This window comes from Trichechus manatus, unplaced genomic scaffold, assembly GCF_000243295.1.
Source record: "Trichechus manatus latirostris isolate Lorelei unplaced genomic scaffold, TriManLat1.0 scaffold00005, whole genome shotgun sequence".
NCBI lineage: Eukaryota > Metazoa > Chordata > Mammalia > Sirenia > Trichechidae > Trichechus > Trichechus manatus.
Genome location: NW_004443941.1, coordinates 26779283 through 26800263, shown reverse-complemented (window position 1 = coordinate 26800263; position 20981 = coordinate 26779283). Strand labels below are relative to the sequence as shown.

Genomic DNA, 20981 nt, shown 5'->3' with positions numbered 1-20981 from the left:
TTATTAGAAAGCTTAAAACAATGTAGAATAGTTAACTTATTAAAACACTACATTAACCTTACCTCTTCAGCAGATACAAATAAGCTGGAGTCATTAAAATTTCTTTTCTTTTTTGGCCTTGGTCCTTAAAAAAAAGAAGAGTACAAGCCTAGATTATTCAACTGTAAAATCCAATGATTTATGGGAAAATCTACATCTTTCAACATGGTTTTGTTAAAAAATATTTTATTTGGCTTAAAACACACAACTGCAGTTATCCTCTAGCCCCATTAAATAGCTAATGTTTAAAGACAAATATAAGAGTTGGCATGTACTTTTTAAAGTTAATATCCTAATAAAACTGTTCAGATGACAACAGCATCTTCTTGCCTTTCAGATTTGCCCACTGATCAAGATTTACCCTCAAAAGAAATATCATAGGATCAGGCAATATTAAAATGCCAAAGCTTACATGGATGGGTTTGGGCATATTTAAAGCAAAATACAAATTCTAACTAAAGTGAGAAGTGTCATTCTTTGAATTAACTGAAGAAACTGATTGAAGGTATGTTATATTATAAATGAAGTTTTGGCCATACTACTCAGAGTTGTTTTATTTAAAAAAAAAAAAAAAAAAACCTGTAATTTTGAATATATCAATCTTTGGGAATGTAGACAAAATACTAAAGTGTGTATTTACAATATTTATTAATTTTAATTTATAAATATTTAAAATCACATTATCTAAAAACTAACTTAGAAATAGTACTTTTATCCATCCTCACTTTTCCTGAACAATATTCCCCAAACTCTTTGCATCTTTGACATCAGCATCTCTGGTCCACTAGAGCTACTTTCTTTTTTGCTTAAGATCTCTTTTTTAAAAACAGCTTTACTGAGCAATAATTATATGCCAGAAAAATCCAGCTGATCTAAATGCATACTGCAATAAATTTTAGTAAATTTACAGAGTTGTCCCACCATTACTATAATCCAATTTTAGAAAATTTCCATCACCCAAAAAGATACCATAATGGCTTTTTTATTAACAACCCCCCCCAACCATCAGCCTGCTTGTTTCTACAGTTTTGTCTTTCTTGGATATACCTTATGAATGCACGCATCTTTTTTCACTTATTACATTTTTGAGGTTCATCCATGTTGTAGCATGTATTGAGTTCATTCCTTTTCATAGCTGAACCACTGTATGGATATGCCACATTTTGTTTATCCATTCATCAGCTAATGGACATGTGGGTTGTTTCCCCCTTTTGGTTATTAGGAATAATGCTGCCACAAACAATCCTTTTTTGTGTGGACATATCAGAACCACTTGAGAAATACTTTTCAGAGCATTTCACTTTAATTTTTATCAAGGTGATATGTATGATATTTAAGATCTGTGTATGATGCCATTATTGAATATTTAACTTTAAGCATTATGACAAGTTTTTGGTTTTCATTTATCCTGTAAGTAGATATCTGTGAGCTTAAATGAGTAAGCATTTACTACGCTGCTCTTTAAAAGTTTCGTTAAGATTTGTTTAACAGTAGCACTCAACATTTGCAAATGTAGGGTTATACTCCCAGGATCAATTAATGCATCTGTTTGAAATTTGTTTGCCTCCTTTTTTGTTTTAATCAATTTTGTCTGTTATTGCTTCATCAACATCCAAAGCCATTACTGATTAAGGTTTGAGATCCTTTCAGGCTAATATGTCTTCTGAAAGAGTACTATTATTCAAAATAAGATCAAGAGAGCAACCTGTAATATGACAGGCTCAGTAGGACTTGAGGTTAAGCAATACTTCTTTTCTGAGGGATGATCCTGAGGAAAATTCTGCCTTGTATTTGAACATATGTTGTTATTAAAATGTGATCTTACACACAAAGGAAGATAAAGTCTGGAAAATAACTTATATAATTTAAATATGCCTCAGGTATATCATTTAGCTATTAGGGTACATATCTTCACTGTGATATTGCTAGCAGTATTTGACAGAACTAATAAAAATGTATAGGCACAAGTCTGTGAGATATTACCAATGTAAATTATTATGATAACTTTGCGAGTCTATTTTCATTCTTCATTATATTTACTAGTTAAGCAGAAGCTTGAGAGGCATTAGAAGCAAAGCATGATAGAAAAAAAAGGGGGGGAGGTCAAGACTCCGAATTTATCCAAAGAATTAAGGAATGGAATATTTTTTATAGTGCTTCTTACATTTTTATCCAAAACTTAACTGCTACTTGACATATCCTTTTTTCTTTGATTAGCACCTTGTAACTGTTAACCTTAAAGGGAAAATCTCTCTAAGTGTTGTGGCAGCAGAATGGTAGATCTCAAAAAAAAAAAAAGGAAAATGAAGTTAATAAAGGAACATGGATTTTTAAAAGGGTCAAATGTCAAAGAATAAGAGTTTGTTGAGAAAAGGAAAAGAGGAAACAGGTATCTATGGAAAAATCTGGAGCTTACATATAATTGAATGGTTTCAACATGAATAAAAAAATGATCTAGAGGTATTTAAACATGAGAGGAAAGAACTTGAGAGAACATAACAATGTGGGAAATAATAAAAATACATAAAACTCATACCATTATAAAAATTTTTCTTTAAAAGAAAAAACTGAATTATACCAACCAATTTAGAAATGTTCATCCTCCAAAATGGTAATGAATAAATTGTGCCTTTTACACGGACCGTGCTTTAGGTTTGAGAGAGATTAAATGCATTTTCTTACCTTGAAATGACCCAGCAAAGTCAAAATCATCTACACCTTTTCTCTTGTGTCTTTTGGTACTGACTTGGGAGCAGTCCTCATCATCAAGTTCTGTTAGCCCACCGAAAAAAATTAAAGACAGTTTACTGTATCATCTGGGTTTCACAGTTCCACGAGGTTTTGAAGACAGAGTGAGGTCAAAGCCCTAAGAATAATTATTGGCACAGTCGCATATTTTTGTTTAAGTACACAATTTACAAGATAGATTCATTAATACGACCAAATAATATAAAACTCTTTAAAACAAAAAAAAATTTCTGCTGTGTTCCAGAAAGCAGGATGTTGGGCAGGTACATGGAGATAAGTGAAAGGACAAGAAAGATTTTAGAAAACAGTCCAAGGATACAATTTTGGGTACTCTCTGTTAATTCACACAGTAAGATAAAATGTCTGCTTTCTTCACTTATGCTATAGAGTGAGGATGAATATTAACTTTTTAAAACTGCTAATTACTATTCTACATTAAGAAAAGGGCAATTTATCAGCTCAACAGATATTGCACACCGGCAGCCCATATTTTTCCCCATTGAAATTGTAATAAATAATCTCCATGAAAACAAGGTGTATAACTCTTTGTAACAAATTATGTTCTACTGATCTAATTGTCATTAAATATTCCTATTTTTAATTATATTATTTTCCAAATTTTGATTTATATAATTTGCACAACTGACTTTGTTATCACCATTATTACTAAAAACTTTAAAAATACAGTAAATTATTATTCCTTTTTCTTAATTTGAGTAAGGTATGAATTTTTTAATTTGCCCAAAGCCAGCCTACTCCAAATACTCCCTTTTGGTGCCTTGTCTGGGGAACTCAAATCATAGACATTTATTGTAAGACATTGGACAGAAGATGTGATGTTAGAAAAATTCATACCACACAAAGAAATGAAGGAGAAAATGCTTGCTTTGTAAAAGGGGTCAGCTATGGGGGAGGGAGGGCAAAGGGATGACTATGATGAGAACATTGCCTAGGCCCATTATGGAAATAAGGAGGAAGTGGGAAGTTTCCTTGGGAATCAGGAAAAATAGCATAAATAGCACATCTGAACTTTCATTTACTTTATATTTCCTAAAACAGCAATTTAACTAAAACAACAAAACAGCCTCAAACTTTGTTAACGCCAAAACACTGTTGTGGATCTGGAACAGACTTAAGATATTTTTATTGCCAAGATCAAGATCCCATCACACTGCCTCCCTTCTTCCCACTATTAAGTGAAAATGGGGCGTATGGAGCAAGATTAGATCAGTTTCTTATAAAAACACGAACTACATTTTTTTCATCTGAATTGTAGAATGTAAATTTAAACTCCTACTACACTAATATTCATTTAGCACCTATTAGGGAGTCCTGGTGGCGCAGTGGTTAAGAGCTCAGGCTGCTAACCAAAAGGTCAGCAGTTTGAATCCACCAGCTGCTCCTTGGAAACCCTCTAGGGCAGTTCTACTCTGTCCTACTGGGTTGCTGTGAGTTGGAATTGACTCAATGGGACACAACAACAACACCTATTATGTTTTAGGGATGCTCTAAGCCCTTTATAGCTATTTAATTAGTGTTCATAAATACTTATGAGGTAAATTTAGAGAGATTAGGCAAATGTCCCACACATCAGAGAATTATTTGCTAGGTCAAACATTTGTGTTCTTTGCACTTTCCTTCACTACCTCCCACCAGTAGAAATTATTTTACAATTATTTTTGGAGAGAGAATGAAAGAAAAACAAATTGGGATGAGGAAAGAGAGAGGCAAGGTCAGAGAGAGTGGGGGGCGGGGAGGGAAGAATGAAGGAAGAAAAGAAGAAATGAAGGATCTAGCCTTACTACTAAAGGTTGTTGTCATCAGTTTCCTTTGATTTGGCTCCGACTCATGGCAACCCCATGTACAACAGAATGAAACATTGCCAGGGCCTGTACCATTTTCATGTTTGCTGGTAGGCTTGAGTTCATTGTTGTGGCTACTGTGAATTTTGAGTGACTTGCAACCCAAGGGGCTCATCTTTGAGCAGTGTATCGGGCAATATTTTATTGTCCATAAGGTTTTCATTGGCTTATTTTTGGAAGTAAATCACCAGGCCTTTCTTCTATGGAGCCCTGGTGTGCAGTGGTTAAGAGCTCAACTGCTGACCAAAAGCTGGGCAGTTCAAATCCACCAGGTGCTCCTTAGAAACCCTGTGGGGCAGTTCTACTCTGGCGTATAGGTTGCTATGAGTCGGAATCGACTCGACGGCAATAGGTTTCTTCCTAGTCTATCTTAGTCTGGAAGCTCTGCTGAAACCTGTCCATTATGGGTGATCCTTCTGGCATTTTATTATTTTTATTGTGCTTTAGATGAAGGTTTACACAGCAAATTAGTTTCTCATTAAAAATTAATACACATCGTTTTGTGACATTTGTCGCCAACTCTGCAACATGTCAACGTTCTCACCCCTTCTCAACCTTGGCTTCCCCATTTTTATTCACCCAGCTTTCCTGTCCCCTCCTACCTTCTCATCTGTGCCTCTGGGCTGGTGTGCCCATTTACTCTTGTGTACATGGCTGAGCTACGGGTATTGTTTGTTTTACAGGCCTGTCTAATCTTTGGCTGAAGGGTGAATGGCAGGCTAATTGTTGATTAAAAAGGCTTAAACTCAAAACTCAACTGTTTCTTTAAAAAAAATCTTCAGTTCCAACTAAGAGGGCAAAAGATCCTCTTTAAATTTTTGGCCGATTTTAATGTTAATTAGAATATAAACCAAAACAAACAAACCTGTTGCCGTCGAGTCGATTCCGACTCAGCGACCTTATATATAGCAAGTGCCATGTTAAAAAAATAAAATCTTCAACAGACACTAGCCTAAGGTTGACGAAAAAAGACAGAGTTTATCTCTATCTTACAGTTTGTTTCTGTCTTACAATTTAAAAAATGCTTACCTGGAATGCCTTCACCTTCATCATCTAATACATCCATAAATGTTCCTCCATCTTCATCAATGTCAGCAAACTCTTCATTCATACTTCCTAAAGAAACTTCATCATCATCCAGGTTATTGAAGTCATCATCACTGCCTTCTGAATCTTCATCTGGGTTATCCTTAGCTCCTTTTGTTTTCTTCTTTACGTTGCTCAAAAACAAGACAACAAATGGTAACGTAAAAGAGGGCAGTGGATTTTGGTGACTCCAGACTACCAAGCTGTTAGATTTGGTGAGAAAGAGTTACAGACCACAAAGAGTCTTTATTTAATATGCTAATGTGCATTATAAAGGTCCAAAATTATACTACTGTATCCACTTTCCCATATTATTTAAATACATTTCCCCCACATATCACACAGTTCCTCTGGTCTAGTGTTCTGAGGGACAACAATTTGGGAAATGCTAGAGAAACAAAGTCAGTTACAGTGACAGTAAACAGACTGAAGAAAAGTCTTTTACCCAGCAAAATCAAGGTCATCCCTTCCAGAGGTGAAACAATTATCATCTTCAAATGTGTCTGCCAGAGAAGAATATACAAACTGTGAGCTAAATCTTATATCGGAATCAATTATTATAGCACAGTCATGATTCTGCTTTTGATCACAATACCTAAATGTTATGTGACTCTTGCTGGTTTTATACTAATGTTTAGTTTATAAGCCTGTGAACATACTGACCCTAATCAAATCCCTAAACTGAGTCACAGTTAATTTCAGCTTCTTTCTATGGCTGTTTTATAGAAAGTAAATATGAAATAAAATATTTAGCAACTGCAGTCCTTTTTACTCTATTAGGACTATTTAAGTGCTTATTAAATAAATTTAGTACAATATTCAACAATGAAATCAAATATATACCTTTACACTGCCCGTGCCTTTTGTTTAATTAAAATTTTTCTAACCCTGTGGGTTACAAATAGGGGAAACAGCAGATTACTGTCACCGATAATACAAGGAGATTAGGAACAGCAAAAATGGATTTTATGAGAGATTTGACCTTAAGAATATAAATATATAAAGTTTGTTTCTCACATGAACTATTCAAAGCACAATCATTTTTCTGGAGCAAATGTGAGCAAATTCCCATATACCATCAAAATATTTCTTAATTCTTCATTGTGATCTGCATGTTGTTCTAAGCTAAATGACTTTTTTTTTTTTTTTTAAATTAAGGTCACCTCCACCACTAATGTTCTATAGTCTAGAAATAAGTATGGACAGATTATTTTATAAAGAGTCAACAAAAACAAATTACCAATCATCTTTTCAAATTCATCATCATCCACATCTTCTATACTTTCTTCGTCTGCATGCCGTTTTTGTTTCTCTTTAGCAATAGCAACTTTTTTATAATACCTAAAATAAAAAGCATACAATGTATCTGATAGCTTTATTAAGGGCCTATTTTACTATTACCAAAGCAACTATGACCAGTGACACAACCACAATTGTAAAAGCTGTTAAGTATACTCAAGTGGATATAAAGAACTAAAAACTGTATTTATTGTACAAAAAATAGCTCTGAATTCAACAAAACTTTTAAAATGTTAAGGATAGTAAATTTCAAAGATTTAAGTTTCTTACAAACTAGTTCATTAAAACACCACAACTCGTCTTAATCAAAATGGCACAGTAACAGGTGGTTCTAATGTTCTAAAAGGTTCTAATGATATAAATATTAGAGTGTTATGAAATGTGGCTCTAAATGACCTTAAATCATGGTTTTTGTTTTTTTTTAATCAGTCAGTCCTATTCTGACATTAGGGTACAGTGAAGCTTAGGATTTTGTGGATGGAGTCACACCCTCAAAATTCTTTACACAAAATGTTTTTAAAAAGCAAACCAAATCACACCCGATTAACCAATCAATCAGATGAGATAGCAGCTACTTTACTGCTATAAGGCATTAGCAGTAATAACTAGTAGGCTTAGGACTTATTTCTATAGCAGCCCAAAGAATTTTGCTAATTCTGCTCTAAAAAACCAAATACCTGTTGCTGTTGAGTTGATTCCAACTCATAGCAACCCTAAAGCACAGAGCAGAACTGCCCCACTGGGTTTCCACGGAGTGGCTGGTGGATTCAAACTGCCAACCTTTTGGTTAGCAGCCGAGCTCTTAACCATTGTGCCACCAGGGCTCCAACTCTGCTCTAAGGACCATATTTTAAATAAATTACTCATAAGCTGTTTATCACTATATTAAACACAGATTTTAAGAAAATTACTATATTAAAAACAAATATTAAAGATCAAGTTCCACAAAGCTGAGATTGATAAAACAAAATTTATATGCAAAATTGTTAAAAAAGCAAAGTCCCCAACTCTGTTTGTTTCATCTAGATATTTTAAGATTAGCAAAATGACTGATTTATAAATTCCCTTCACAAAAACTGATACTCTGACATATCAGATGTTTTCAAGATATGCTATGCTAACAAAGCATTTTAAGGAAACAAATGTTTAGATTTTAACAGCTCCTCAAATAAAACGATATTAAGTAAATTACCTGTAGAAAAACACTTCATCCACTGGTATTTGGCTTTCTTCTTTTGCAAGAAACTCCTTACTGTTCACTAAGAAAACAAATCAGTTAAAAATGTTACTTTAGAGAGGCAGGGCCAAGAGGGTGCAGTAGTCAGATGCTTCCTGTGGTCCATCCCTCTTACAACAAAGACCTGAAAAAACAAGTAAATCGATTATATAAGACAATCTAGGAGTCCTGAACATCAAAGGCAAAGTTGAGGAACCAGACTGAGCGGCAGGAGGAGGGAGAGATGGTTCAGAAGCAGCAAGGAGTTGCCAGACCTGACTTGGCAGGGACTGGCACCCTGCAGGCTGTCGACTGGCGTGCGTGGTGAGGCAAGCAGTGTTGCTGAGGACGCATTTTCCACATCAAGAGACCAAGAGGTGGAGAGTCTGCTCAACCCTCCAGAACCAGCGAGAAGCGGCGCTCAATCAGCAAACGATAAGTACATGCATCTAATCTACCGTGGATCAAAAAACACCTCCTTTGGGAAGAACCTCTCTCCCATTTACCCGCCCCCTCCCCACTCTGCACTGGTCCCGGCCAACTGCTGCATACCCTGGGCCGGAAGTAGGAGCCACTGCGTGCCCTGAGCTGTTCTCCTGGCCTTGGAGAGGGAACAAATTAACAAACAAGAAAAAATAATCTGCTAGCTTCCCTAAGCCAGGAACTCAGGACAGGCACAGCTCCTTTGCCTAGGCACAGGCATAAGGGGTCCACAGATTTTGAATGCCTTTCACCCCTGCATAGACCTTTGTGGGTCCATTTCAACAGTGTAGGCCTTCATTAGCACAGTACAATAGGGTATATATCTAAAACCTAACTTCAACTGTATCAGCTATATGGTGGAGTGACAGGTTCATGACATTTGACACCACTCTGCCCATTAAGCAGGGTCCTCACCTATCCACATCAGGGGCCTGAGGACTGGGGGCTCCACCCATACCAACTAGCCACCCATGACAGGTCTAAGAGTAACTGGTGCCTCCCAGTCCTTACAGCCAACAGCACTGGGTGCCCATAGTCTGGCTGTAAAACCCATGCACCTATGCGCTCTTGGGAACAGGGACATGCCTTCCACCCAGACACTCAGGGGCAGCCATCAGCTCCCTGCATTGCTCAGCACATGACTCCCTAGTGCAGCCAGATACCTGTGCCGACTCCAGTCACCCCTGCCCATCTAGGACTGTAGGTGAGAGCCTGCACCACACACGAGGTGACTACCTGGACACCTGAGCTGAATCCATATAAGAAAAGTAAATGTACTCCTGGGCTCACATACCTAGCTAGTAACAGCTCTAACCATTTGATGACAGGACGTGAGAGCTCCAAAGGTGCCAATAATCAAACTAGCTCACATGAGCAGCCTATTTGGGCATATCAAAACAAAACAAAACAAGAAGCTAAGACACAGTAAGCAAACATAAAATAAATGAATATAAAAACTTATTGATGGCTCGGAGACCACATTCAATATCAAATTACATAAAGAGGCAGACCATGATGGCTTCAGCAAGTGCCCAAAACACAGAAATCTTCCGGAGGAAGAGAACTTCTTGGAATTACTGGAGGTAGAATTCAGAAGATTAATATACAGAACTCTTCAAGTGATCAGGAAGGAGATCAGGCAACACGTAGAACAAGCCAAGGAACATACAGATAAAACAACAGAGGAACTTTAGAAGATTAGAGAAGAGCATAATGACAAATTTAACAGGCTGCAAGAATCCAGAGAGACAATAATCAGAAATCCAGAAGATTAACAATAAAATTTCAGAATTAGACAACTCAATAGAAAGTCACAGGAGCAGAACTGAGGCAACAGAAGTCAGAATTAGTGAGAATGAAGATAAAGCACTTGACACCAACTTATCTGACGAAAAATGAGATAAAAGAATTAAAAAATGAAGAAACCATAAGAATTATGTGGGACTCTATCAAGAAGAATAACCTATGAGGGACTGGAGTACGAGAACGGGGGATAACAGAGAATACAGAGAGAACTGCTGAAGATTTGTTGGCAGAAAACAAATTTGAAACCTAGAGGAAATGGACATATTTCTAGAAACACACTACCTACCTAAACTAACACAAACAGAGGCACAACAACTAAATACACCTATAACAAAAGAAGAGATTGAAAAGGTAATTTAAAAACTCCCAACAAAAAACAGCCCTGGCCCTGATGGTTTCACTGGAGTAGTCTACCAAACTTTCAGAGAAGAGTTAACACCACTACTACTGAAGGTATTTCAGAGCATAGAAAAGGATGGAAGACTCCGAAACTCATTCTATGAAGCCAGCATAACCCTGATACCAAAACCAGGTAAAGACACCACAAAAAAATAAAATTACAGACCAATATGCCTCATGAACATAGACACAAAAGTCCTCAACAAAATTCTAGCCAATAGAATTCAGCAACATATCAAAACAATAATTCACCATGATCAAGTGGGATTTATACCAAGAAAGCAGGGATGGTTCAACATTAGAAAAACAATGTAATCTATCACATTAATAAAACAAAAGACAAGAACCACATGATCTTATCAACTGATGCAGAAAAGGCATTCGACAAATCCAACACCCATTCATGATAAAAACTCTCAGCAAAATAGGAACAGAAGGGAAATTCCTCAACATAATTAAGGGCATTTCTACAAAACCCACAGCCAACATCATCCTAAATGGAAAGAGTCTGAAAGCACTCCCCTTGAGAACGGGAACCAGACAAAGATGCCCTTTATTACCATTCTTATTCAATGCTGTGCTGGAGGTCCTAGCCAAAACAATTAGGCTAGAAAAAGAAATAAAGGGCATCCAAATTGGTAAGGCAGAAGTCAAAGTATCTACTGGAACTAACAGGAGATTTCTGCAAAGTATCAGGATACAAGATAAACATACAAAAATCAGTTGGATTCCTCTACACCAACAAAGAGAACCTCGAAGAGGAAATCACCAAATTAATACCATTTACAACAGCCCCCAAGAAGATAAAATACTTAAGAATAAATCTAACCAGAGACGTAAAAGACCTATACAGAGAAAACTACAAGACACTACTGCAAGAAACCAAAAGACCTACATAAATGGAAAAACATACCTTACTCATGGATGGATTGTGAGGATGTCGATTCTACCCAAAGCGACCTACAGATACAATGCAATCGCAATCCAAATTCCAACGGCATTTTTTAATGAGACGGAGAAACAAATCACCAACTTCACATGGAAAGGGAAGAGGCCTCGGGTAAGTAAAGCATTACTGAAGAGCAACAACAAAGTGGGAGGCCTCACAATCCCTGATTTTAGAACCTACTATACTGCCAGGGTAGTCAAAACAGCCTGGTATTGGTACAACAACAGATACATAGACCAACAGAAGAGAATTGAGAATCCAGATGTAAAGTCATCTGCCTATGAGCAGCTGATATTTGACAAAGGCCCAAAGTCCATTAAATGGGGAAAGGACAGTCTGTTTAACACATGGTGCTGACATAACTGGATATCCATCTGCAAAAAAATGAAAAAAAGACCCATATCTCACACCATGCCCAAAAACTAACTCAAAATGGATCAAAGACGTAAATACAAAATCGAAAACGATTAAGATCATGGAATTAAAAATAGAGACAACGCTAGGAGCCCTAATACAGGGCATAAACACAATACGAACCATAAGTAACAATGCAAAAGCACCAGAAGATCTTGACTAGATAACTGGGAGCTCCTAAAAATCAAACACTTATGCTCATCAAAAAACTTCACCAGAAGAGTCAAAAGACAACCTACAGACTGGGAAAAATTTTTTGGCTATGACAAATCTGATCAGCGTCTAATCTCTAAAATCTACAGGACACCTAAAATCTGCAAAATCTCAACAACAAAAAGACAAATAACGCAATTAAAAAATAGGCAAAGGATATGAACAGGCACTTTGCCAAAGAAGATAATCAGGCGGCTAACAAATACATGAAAAAATGCCCATGATCATTAGCCATTAGAGAAACGCACATCAAAAACTACAAGATACCATCTCACCCCAATAGGGCTAGCATTAATCCAAAAAAACACTAAATAATAAATGTTGGAGAAGTTGTGGAGAGACTGGAACACTTATACACTGCTGGTAGGAATGTAAAATGGTATGACCACTTTGGAAACCAATCTGGCACTTCCTTAAAAAGCTAGAAATAGAAGCACCATACGATCTAGCAATCCCACTCCTTGGAATATATCCTAGAGAAATAAGAGCCATCACACAAATACGTATATGCACACCCACGTCCACTGCAGCACTGTTCACAACAGCAAAAAGATGGATACAACCTAGGTGCCCATCAACGGATGAATGGATAAGCAAACTATGGTATATTCACAAAAGGGAATACTATGCAACAATAAATAATGATTAATCTGCAAAATATCTTGTAATATACAGGAATCTGGAAGGCATTATGCTGAATAAATTTAGTCAGTTGCAAAAAGGACAAATACCGTATGAAGCCACTATTAGAGGAACTTAAGGAAAGGTTTAAACACAGAAGAAAACATTTTTTGATGCTTACAAGGGTGGGGAGGGAGGGAGAGGGGTTTTCACTAACTAGACAGTAGTCAAGAATTATCTTAGGTGAAGGGAAGGACAGCACACACTACAGGGGAATTCAGCACCACTGCACTAAATCAAAAGCTAGTAAATATCCTGAATACAACCAAACACTTCGAGGGACAGAGTAGCAGGGGTGGGGGTCTGGGAACCATGGTTTCGGGGACATCTAGGTCAGTGGGCATAACAAAGTTTATTAAGAAAATGTTCTGCATCCCACTTTGGTGAGTGGTGTCTGGGGTCTTAAAAGCTAGCGATGCAACAATTGGTCCCAACTGACTTGGAGCAAAGGAGAATGAAGAACACCAAAGACACAAGAAAAATATTTGCCCAAGAGACAGAAAGGACCACATAAACCAGATACTCCATCAACCTGACCAGAACTAGAAGGTTCGTGGCTATCACCAAAGACCACCCTGACTGGGAACACAACAGAGAGTCCCTGACAGAGCAAGAGAAAAGTAGGGTGCAGAACTCAAATTGTAGTAAAAAGACCAGACTTACTGGTCTGACCGAGACTGGGGGACCCTGGAAGACATGGCACCCAGACTCTCTGTTCACCCAGAACTAAAACCACTCCCGAAGCCAACTCTTCAGACAAACATTAGACTGGACTATGGGACATAAAACGATACTTGTGAAGAATCTCCTTCTTAGCTCAAGTAGATACATGAGACAAAATGGGCAGTTCCTGTCCAGAGACGAGATAGAAGGCAGAAAGGGACAGGAGCTGGGTGAATGGACATGGGAAATCCAGGGTGGAATGGAGGAGTGTGCTGTCACTTTATAGGGACAGCAACTAGGGTCACATAACAATATGTGTATAAATTTTTGTATGAGAAACTAACTTAACTGTAAACTTTCACTTAAAGCACAATTTAAAAAAAGAAGTTATTTTATTCAAGTAATCCTTTTCATGTTGTTCAAGGTCTTAAGAATAAATACAGAATGCCTGCAATTCTACAGTCTCAGAACATGAGAATGGTGGACAAAAGGCACCCTGTAGTGTAAAGGACATCTCCTGGGAAAAGCCTATTTTGGGAAGGCCCCACCATTTGAAGCAATACATTAGCTACTATGCTAGCCAGTGGAGTAGGCAGCACCTAGCTATCAGTGCAACTCACACTGACCAAACAGGGTCTCTCATTGTCCTCCAGTTGCATCCTTAAGTAATAAGCCAAGCCAAGCCAGGTGCCATCAACTCGATTTCAACTCATGACCCCATGTGTGTCAGAGCAGAACTGTGCTCCATAGGGTTTTCAATGGTTGATTTTTCAGGAGTACATCACCAGGCCTTTCTTCCAAGGTGCCTCTGGGTGGACTCGAACTGCCAACCTTTCAGTTCAGCAGTGGCGTGCTTAACTGTTTGTGCCACCCAGGGAACTCCATGTTTAATAAAAGGGTTCTCTTAATAAATAACAACTTTAGATTTGCCATTTTCATCTCAGAAAAGTGACAGTAATGCTTCCCATTCTGGGAATAAACATAGAATTAGCCACAATTTTACTTAATGCTGAGGAAAACTAAGAAAAAAGAATAAAGGTGTCAGTTTTCCCTCTTCAAAATAAATGTGCAACTTATCTTGACTAAAAGAGGATTTGGCTTCTAATACTAACTCTGTTACTTTTTAGTTAATAGGGACATAGTCCTTTTACCTCTCAGGACCTCTGTGAAGTAAGTCAGTTGGAGACTAGATGATTTATACCATCTAGGAGCCCTTGTGGCCCAGTGGTGAAGCACCTGCCTGCTAACCGAAAGGTCACGGGTTCGAACCCACCAGTCACTCTGTGCCAGCCCGTCCTGGGAGACAGATGAGACAGTCTCTTTCTGTAAAGATTTACAGCATTGGAAATCCTATGGGGCAGTTCTACTCTGTCCTGCAGGGTCACTATGAGTTGGAATCGACTCGATGGCAGTGGGATTGGCTTTGGTTTAGTTTAACCCTAAACTCTGAAAAAGGAAAAAAGGGAGCTGGGTTCTGGTACACAAAGAAATGTCTATACTGAATAGAAAAACAGATAATTAGCTCCACAAGATGGGTACTACATTCAAATGCACATGGAAATAGATTATTAACTAAGTTTAAAATGATGCTCCATGACAAAACCAATTGTTGTACAATTCTGTTCTGCTAAACCCTTTTTAGAGAGGTTACAAGAGGTATGAACTGTAAAAGAAAATTGTGTATGGGGGAGGGAATATGGATTAAGCTACAGATGATACAAAAATGGCAAAATGTTGATAGTTGTTGAAGCTGGGTAATGGATACAGGGGAGTTCACCATACTGTTTTGTTTATTTACTTTGGATATGTTTCAAATTTTATGTAGTAAAAATTAAAAAAAAAAAAAAAAAAAAAAAAGCCCAGCTCAACATAGAGTAGACTCAAGAATACATACACATTTTTGAAGAACTAAAGACGGGTGATGATGTCCCTGCTGCTCAGGTTTTCTTCTGATAAAGTGTAGCAGAGAATAACATAACTGTATGTGTTACTGTCTGCTACTGTGTTTTCAATTTCAACTGTCCAAGCTTTATACTTACCAGCAAGACTACGAATATCCTTTATAAAATGCCTCCTTTTTGGCTGCATCACAACACTGTCTGTGTTTTCTGAAATGTAAAATCAACAGTGTAATATAAAGACCCGGTTATATGTTTATATTATTTAAAAAACATCAACTATGAAAGCCAAATAATTAATCACATAGATGCATACCTTTGCCTTTATGTGGCTTCGGATTTCGGTACACAAATCGATCCAAGAATCTCATTAGTGTGAAATCCTGCAGTGGGTCCCCTGAATATTGAATATAATTTCCCTGAAAAGGGGGATAAGATTTAAGAATTTAACTCAAATTATACAGTCACGCACTGCATAACATCCCTTCAGACAATGTCCGACTGCATATACGTCTGTGGTCACAACCACCATAAAGCCTATTATATTAAAATTTCAGGTACATACGATGGTTTGTAATAACAAATGGGCGCTACTTTGTGACTAGCATCAAAACGTTATTATTATTACTACCGTATTATTATGTTAAAGATGTTTTAGTCTATCTCGACGTGCTTCTTTAATGTTTTTTATGCATAGAAAGGTACACTATATACTAAAACAAACATTAGACTAACTGATGTTAAATACAAACCATACCTAACTGTTCTGACTTAACGTACAAATTTGAGTTAAAGACAGACTTAGGATCAGAACTTCTTTGTAATCCGGGGACTGCCTATATATAATATAGTGTTCACACAATGTCCAAATTACATAACTTTCTATTTCAAAGAACGCATCGTGATGTTAAGCGACGCATGACTGTATATATGCATCCAGAGAAGAGGGAACAAAACAAGCTTCTACTATGTTGCAGTGAAGGTACAAATAGCAATAATGCACTCTTCAAACACCCCTCTTATGCACATTCTTTACTTGAAAAAATTAAACATATATATACATACATATTCTGGATGCACTGCTGATCTTATGAATAGGTAAACAATACTATACTGTAGGTCATCTAACCATTAACCAGGATCCAAATCCTGAACTGGCAAACACAGCATATGAGAAAGAGGAGGGCAATCTTTCTTCAGGAGAAAAGCCATAATGTGTTGTAGAGTTTTCTAATGTCCTGAATTCTCATTCATCTCAGAGTAGGAACAATTATCTGCTGCTCTGTATTAAACAAGCTACTGCTCCTTTACAGAAACAGTAAACTGTATCTATAATTTTATTTGGTGACGAGAACACTGTATGGCCAATTATTATCTAAAATTAGTTTATTTAGTTTTTCTTATTTCTTATTTTTGTAATATTTAGACTCACCTGAAGGATAGTCTTTGCAAAAAGGGCCACAGAGGGATGAAAATGCTCAGACAGCTAAAGAGAAAAACGTGGACAATGTCAGCATTTCTAGTGTCAACTCTTACTACAATTATAGATTACTTAAGAAAATCTAAAGAATTAAAATTTACAAAGGAATTATATCAGAACAATGATTCCCAAACATTTTGGCCTCAGAATCCCTCTAAACACTTAATTATTAAGGACTCCAAAGGCCATGATACTTACCTTATAAGAAAATGGAAAAATTGTAGATACTTATAATTCATTTAAAACAATAATAATAAACCTATTACATGTTAATATAAATAACATGTTTCATGAAAAATAACTATTTTTCAAAACAAAAAATGTAACAAGAGTAGCGTTATTTTACAATTTTGCAAATCTCATTAATGTCTGGTTGTTGGATTCTTGCACCTGCTTTTGTATTCCATTTTGGTTTAAGTAACTGAAGAAAATCTAGCTTCACACAGATATGTAGTTGGAAGGAGGAGGATTTCTTAATAGCCTTTCAGATAATTATGGATATCCTTCTTTAATACTACACCAAAACCAAAAGATTACTTGCAATATGGAATCTGAAACCCTATCAATCAACTTTTGGTATTTGTTACCTAAAATCCATTGGTCTACTTTGACTGGCGCTTTTATCTATGTATGCCTTCGTAATATCAAGCACTAGCCATTTGGAAAATATTGATTCAATGCATCAGTTCTTCCAATACTTCACTTACATAATATCACCAAAAAAATCACATTGTTCACATCATCACTGATTTAATCGGAAAAGCCTTTAACTATTAAGCGGTCAAGATCAAAGCGATGGATACGAGTTCTCCCAAATTCTAATCCTGTCTTGAAAACTTGAATTTTACCGTTGGCGGCAAATACTGTCAGTCGTTTACCTTGAAGCATCAGGCTCACTTCATTCATTTTTGAGAAAATATCTCCCAAATACCCACGTCTGAATAACTATAGTTTGTCTGTCAGTCATTCTTTCATGAAAAAATGCAGCTAGCTGAGCTTGTAACAACTGCACAAGTGCTTTTCCTTGAGAAACCTTGTAGGTATGCAGAATTGCTGCATGCATACTTGCCATATATTCACACAATATTAAAAAGAAGTGTATTTTAGGGTAGAGATAATAAAATCAATAATTTTTCCTGCTTCACCATTCTTAAATAATACTGGTTTATTTATTTATTTTCTTAATTGGGAGCACGTGATGGTAAATGCTCTCACAGCTACCAGTGCAGTTTGGTGCCACTGTCTTGATTTGTGCTAAGGCACCAGCAGCTGAACCCGCCGTTTCTTTTATACCATTAGAGCCACTGTCCACACAGTGAAAAGGCAAATTATGTCTTGGTGTTATTAAGAAAATAGTTTTGACCTTGCAGACTCACTGAGAGGGTATCCGGGACCGCTGGGGTCTGGGCCCACCGTTTGAGAATGGCTGCATGAGAATATACTTAGTTGCTTTTGAAAAGAAATCATAGGAAGATTGTTTGAAACATGAGCTCCTTTGATGAATTTAAAAAGTAACTTTATTTGCCAAAAAATTCTATTGGCATGAAACTTTTCAGAAATACCTACTGCATAAAGCAAAATTCATCGTTTTTACAGAGCTGTTGGATGCGATTATCTACCTACAAAAGACAACTCACAGCCATGTACATTTTGCATTTAAGATTTTCTACAAAATGAACACCACATAGTATCCTCCTTCCAATGTGGGAATTTAATGTGATGATTTTAATTTTATGAACTATAAAGCATTACAGCTTTGAGACATACTTCACAATGCTTTCTTATGACAATTAACTGATGTCTAAAGAACTATTTATCATTTATAAGAAAAATGAAAACTTCAAGGTGTTAAAGCCATAAGGGCAAATACTTAGCACAAACGAATTAAAAGACAATGTGAAATTACTTTACCTTTTTGAGTTCCCAAAGGCTTGTATGTTCAGCTCCACAGAACAATGGGTTTCTACTGAATGGATCATATGTATTTAATTGTTTGCCACCTGAGTAAAAAGAGTTTTTCAAGTGTTTTATTCCTAGCCCAAGAAGTCACTAAAATCACCACCATTAATGTCACAGATACACAAAGTTTTCAACATGTTATCCACGTATCCTACCTAGATTAAAAACTCTAAGCCCTTTCAAGAATTTATCTATTTCTAGTGTTTGCTGTTGAATAAACTAGGCAGCATGTTTATCACAAGTACTAAAAGCTTCTTTCAAAACGGCTCCTTTTTTCAAACAGCAACAAAAAGTACCTGTTTTGGGGTCAATAAAGCTGTAAGTGTTAAGAAAGCAAATAATCTGAAAATAGAAAAGGTCTAAGGTATTTTGTAGCTTTTGAGTGCTCCAAATACACGTTTTCATTCTCAGTTTAGACTGCAGGACAACTGATGGATTCTTTCCAAAACTTTCCTGGAGGCTACCAGACTCCTCTTTTACATTTCATACACAACTGCAGTCGAGGCGGATGAACTAATTTGACGAGAGTCCCACAACAAGTTTGAAGAAATGAATCTGGTGCCACATTTCTTGATCCTTAAGGCTTGTGTGTGTGTGTGTGTGTTTTTTTTATGGTCTCAAATGAAGAGACTGCATTTCTAAGATTTCATTTAGTTCTAACATTCTATTAATAGATTTAATTCATTTTGTATGTATGGGCGAGAAGAATCACTTTAAAGTCACTTTCTATAGTTCTAAGAAGTTGTAGAGGGTGAATATGATGATCAAACAAAAGAGCCAAAAGTTCCACACTATTCACAATATATAACCAAATACTTTTGTTTACAGTTTGGTATATATTACACTGGATGTCTTTGTACGTGTTCACAAAGGCCAAGAAGCTAAAATTGCTTCAAAGGTATAATTTACTACCTTTGTAGTTGAAGAAAATGAGATTTACTGTATATCTAACATGTCCAGTTTTCTCATTTAATTTTCACAGTTCCAAAATAAGGTATTTGCTTTAATTTCTAAACATTTTAAAATGTTTATTTATTGTCTGTAGTTTTGTCAATAAACAAACCAGTGATTTACTATATCTAAAATATACTTCAAAGGTCCTGAATATACTGCTTATGAGAGACCATTTTAAAGAAAGCAATACTTAAGATTTCCAGAAGGGTATAATATTAACTTCTATTAAGATCAAAGGGGAAACAAACTCCCTGGTTTAAAAATTTAAGAGAATAATTTAAAGATTATTTAAAAATGAAAAAAAATCTAAATTAAAGATGGAAAAAAAAAACAAAAAACCTCACCTTTCAAATTATCAAAGTGTACCCAGGAGGCAGGCTCTGGTGTTTTAGTTTCCTCTGTCTCAACTTTTTTGACTGTGTCTGTTTCTTTGTCTGCATCAGTGAATTTTTCTCTGTCTTCATTGTCTCCTATATCAACAAAATTTTCTTCATCATCAGACTCCTAACCAAACAAAAACAAAAAAGGTTCATAAACTGGGTTAGTCAACTGGAAGTTACAAGTCTGTAGTCAATTAAGTAAGAGAGTTTTGAAGATGTGCTTACTGAAATTCTGGTAAAACATCACAAAGTTCAAATCAAAGTAATATGATGACCACAAATGAAATTTAGAAAAAGAGGTAAGATCATATTTTTGTCTCTAAATGTAATATAGTAAAATTCTGAGCCAAGAACCCCTGAGACTTTGGGACTCCACTGCTTAACAATCAGCCTCAAATAAATTTGTGATACCTTGAAAATATTCCTTAATACTAACAGTAACATATTCAATAAATAACCCTATGAGGCAGGTATTATTAGTTTCATTTCACAATTGAGGAAACAGGCCAAGAGATCTACCAGCTTTATAACTTTCTGTAGCTATATAATGGTGCAAATGGTTAATGTGTTTAGCTGCTAACCAAAAGGTTGGAGGTTTGCATCCACCCAGAGGTACCTCAAAAAGGCCCAGAGATCTACTTCCAAAAAATTAGCCATTGAAGACCCTATGGAGCACAGTTCTACTCAGATACACGGGGTTGCTGTGGGTCACAAGTGACTCAGTAGCAACTGGGAAAAATCTCAGAGTTGTTGGTGCAGATTATTACCACCAGAGGGGTCAAGGAACGTGCCCAGTCAGTAAATTGTGCAACTGGGACTATAATCCAGGTCTATCACACTCCAAGACTCATGCGTATGTGTTCCAGAGAGAGAACTAAGTAAGCTGGGGTCAGTGAAACAAGAAAAAAAAATCAATATATTTTAAAACCCACAAGATTTTAAAAGTTGTAAAA

The 20981-nt window shown here is 36.4% G+C and overlaps 2 protein-coding genes across 3 annotated transcripts in view; one reads left to right on the top strand and one right to left on the bottom strand.

The window, feature by feature from the left end:
* The window catches only part of CEBPZOS (CEBPZ opposite strand), an 8463-nt gene extending 6928 nt beyond the window's left edge, over positions 1-1535 (top strand). Inside the window, exon 4 of the mRNA XM_023735961.1 lies at positions 377-1535. The gene's annotated coding sequence lies outside the window, so the exon portion shown is untranslated. The remainder of the gene's footprint in view (positions 1-376) is intronic.
* CEBPZ (CCAAT enhancer binding protein zeta) overlaps positions 1-20981 on the bottom strand; it is a 31012-nt gene that overhangs the window by 965 nt on the left and 9066 nt on the right. The window contains exons 4-15 of one of the 2 annotated variants that reach the window (XR_002824853.1): positions 19993-20152; positions 18647-18735; positions 16688-16741; positions 15572-15674; positions 15397-15465; positions 8227-8293; positions 6976-7076; positions 6181-6238; positions 5679-5869; positions 2722-2811; positions 2204-2321; positions 72-124 (exon numbers count right to left, since the gene is read on the bottom strand). Coding sequence is in view for 1 of the 2 variants with exons in the window: in XM_004369557.2 (XP_004369614.1) it covers positions 63-124; positions 2722-2811; positions 5679-5869; positions 6181-6238; positions 6976-7076; positions 8227-8293; positions 15397-15465; positions 15572-15674; positions 16688-16741; positions 18647-18735; positions 19993-20152 (1044 nt within the window). In the remaining variant the exon portion in view is untranslated. Of the gene's footprint in view, positions 1-62; positions 125-2203; positions 2322-2721; positions 2812-5678; positions 5870-6180; positions 6239-6975; positions 7077-8226; positions 8294-15396; positions 15466-15571; positions 15675-16687; positions 16742-18646; positions 18736-19992; positions 20153-20981 lie in introns of those variants that run through there. The other variant, XM_004369557.2, reaches the window with a different exon arrangement.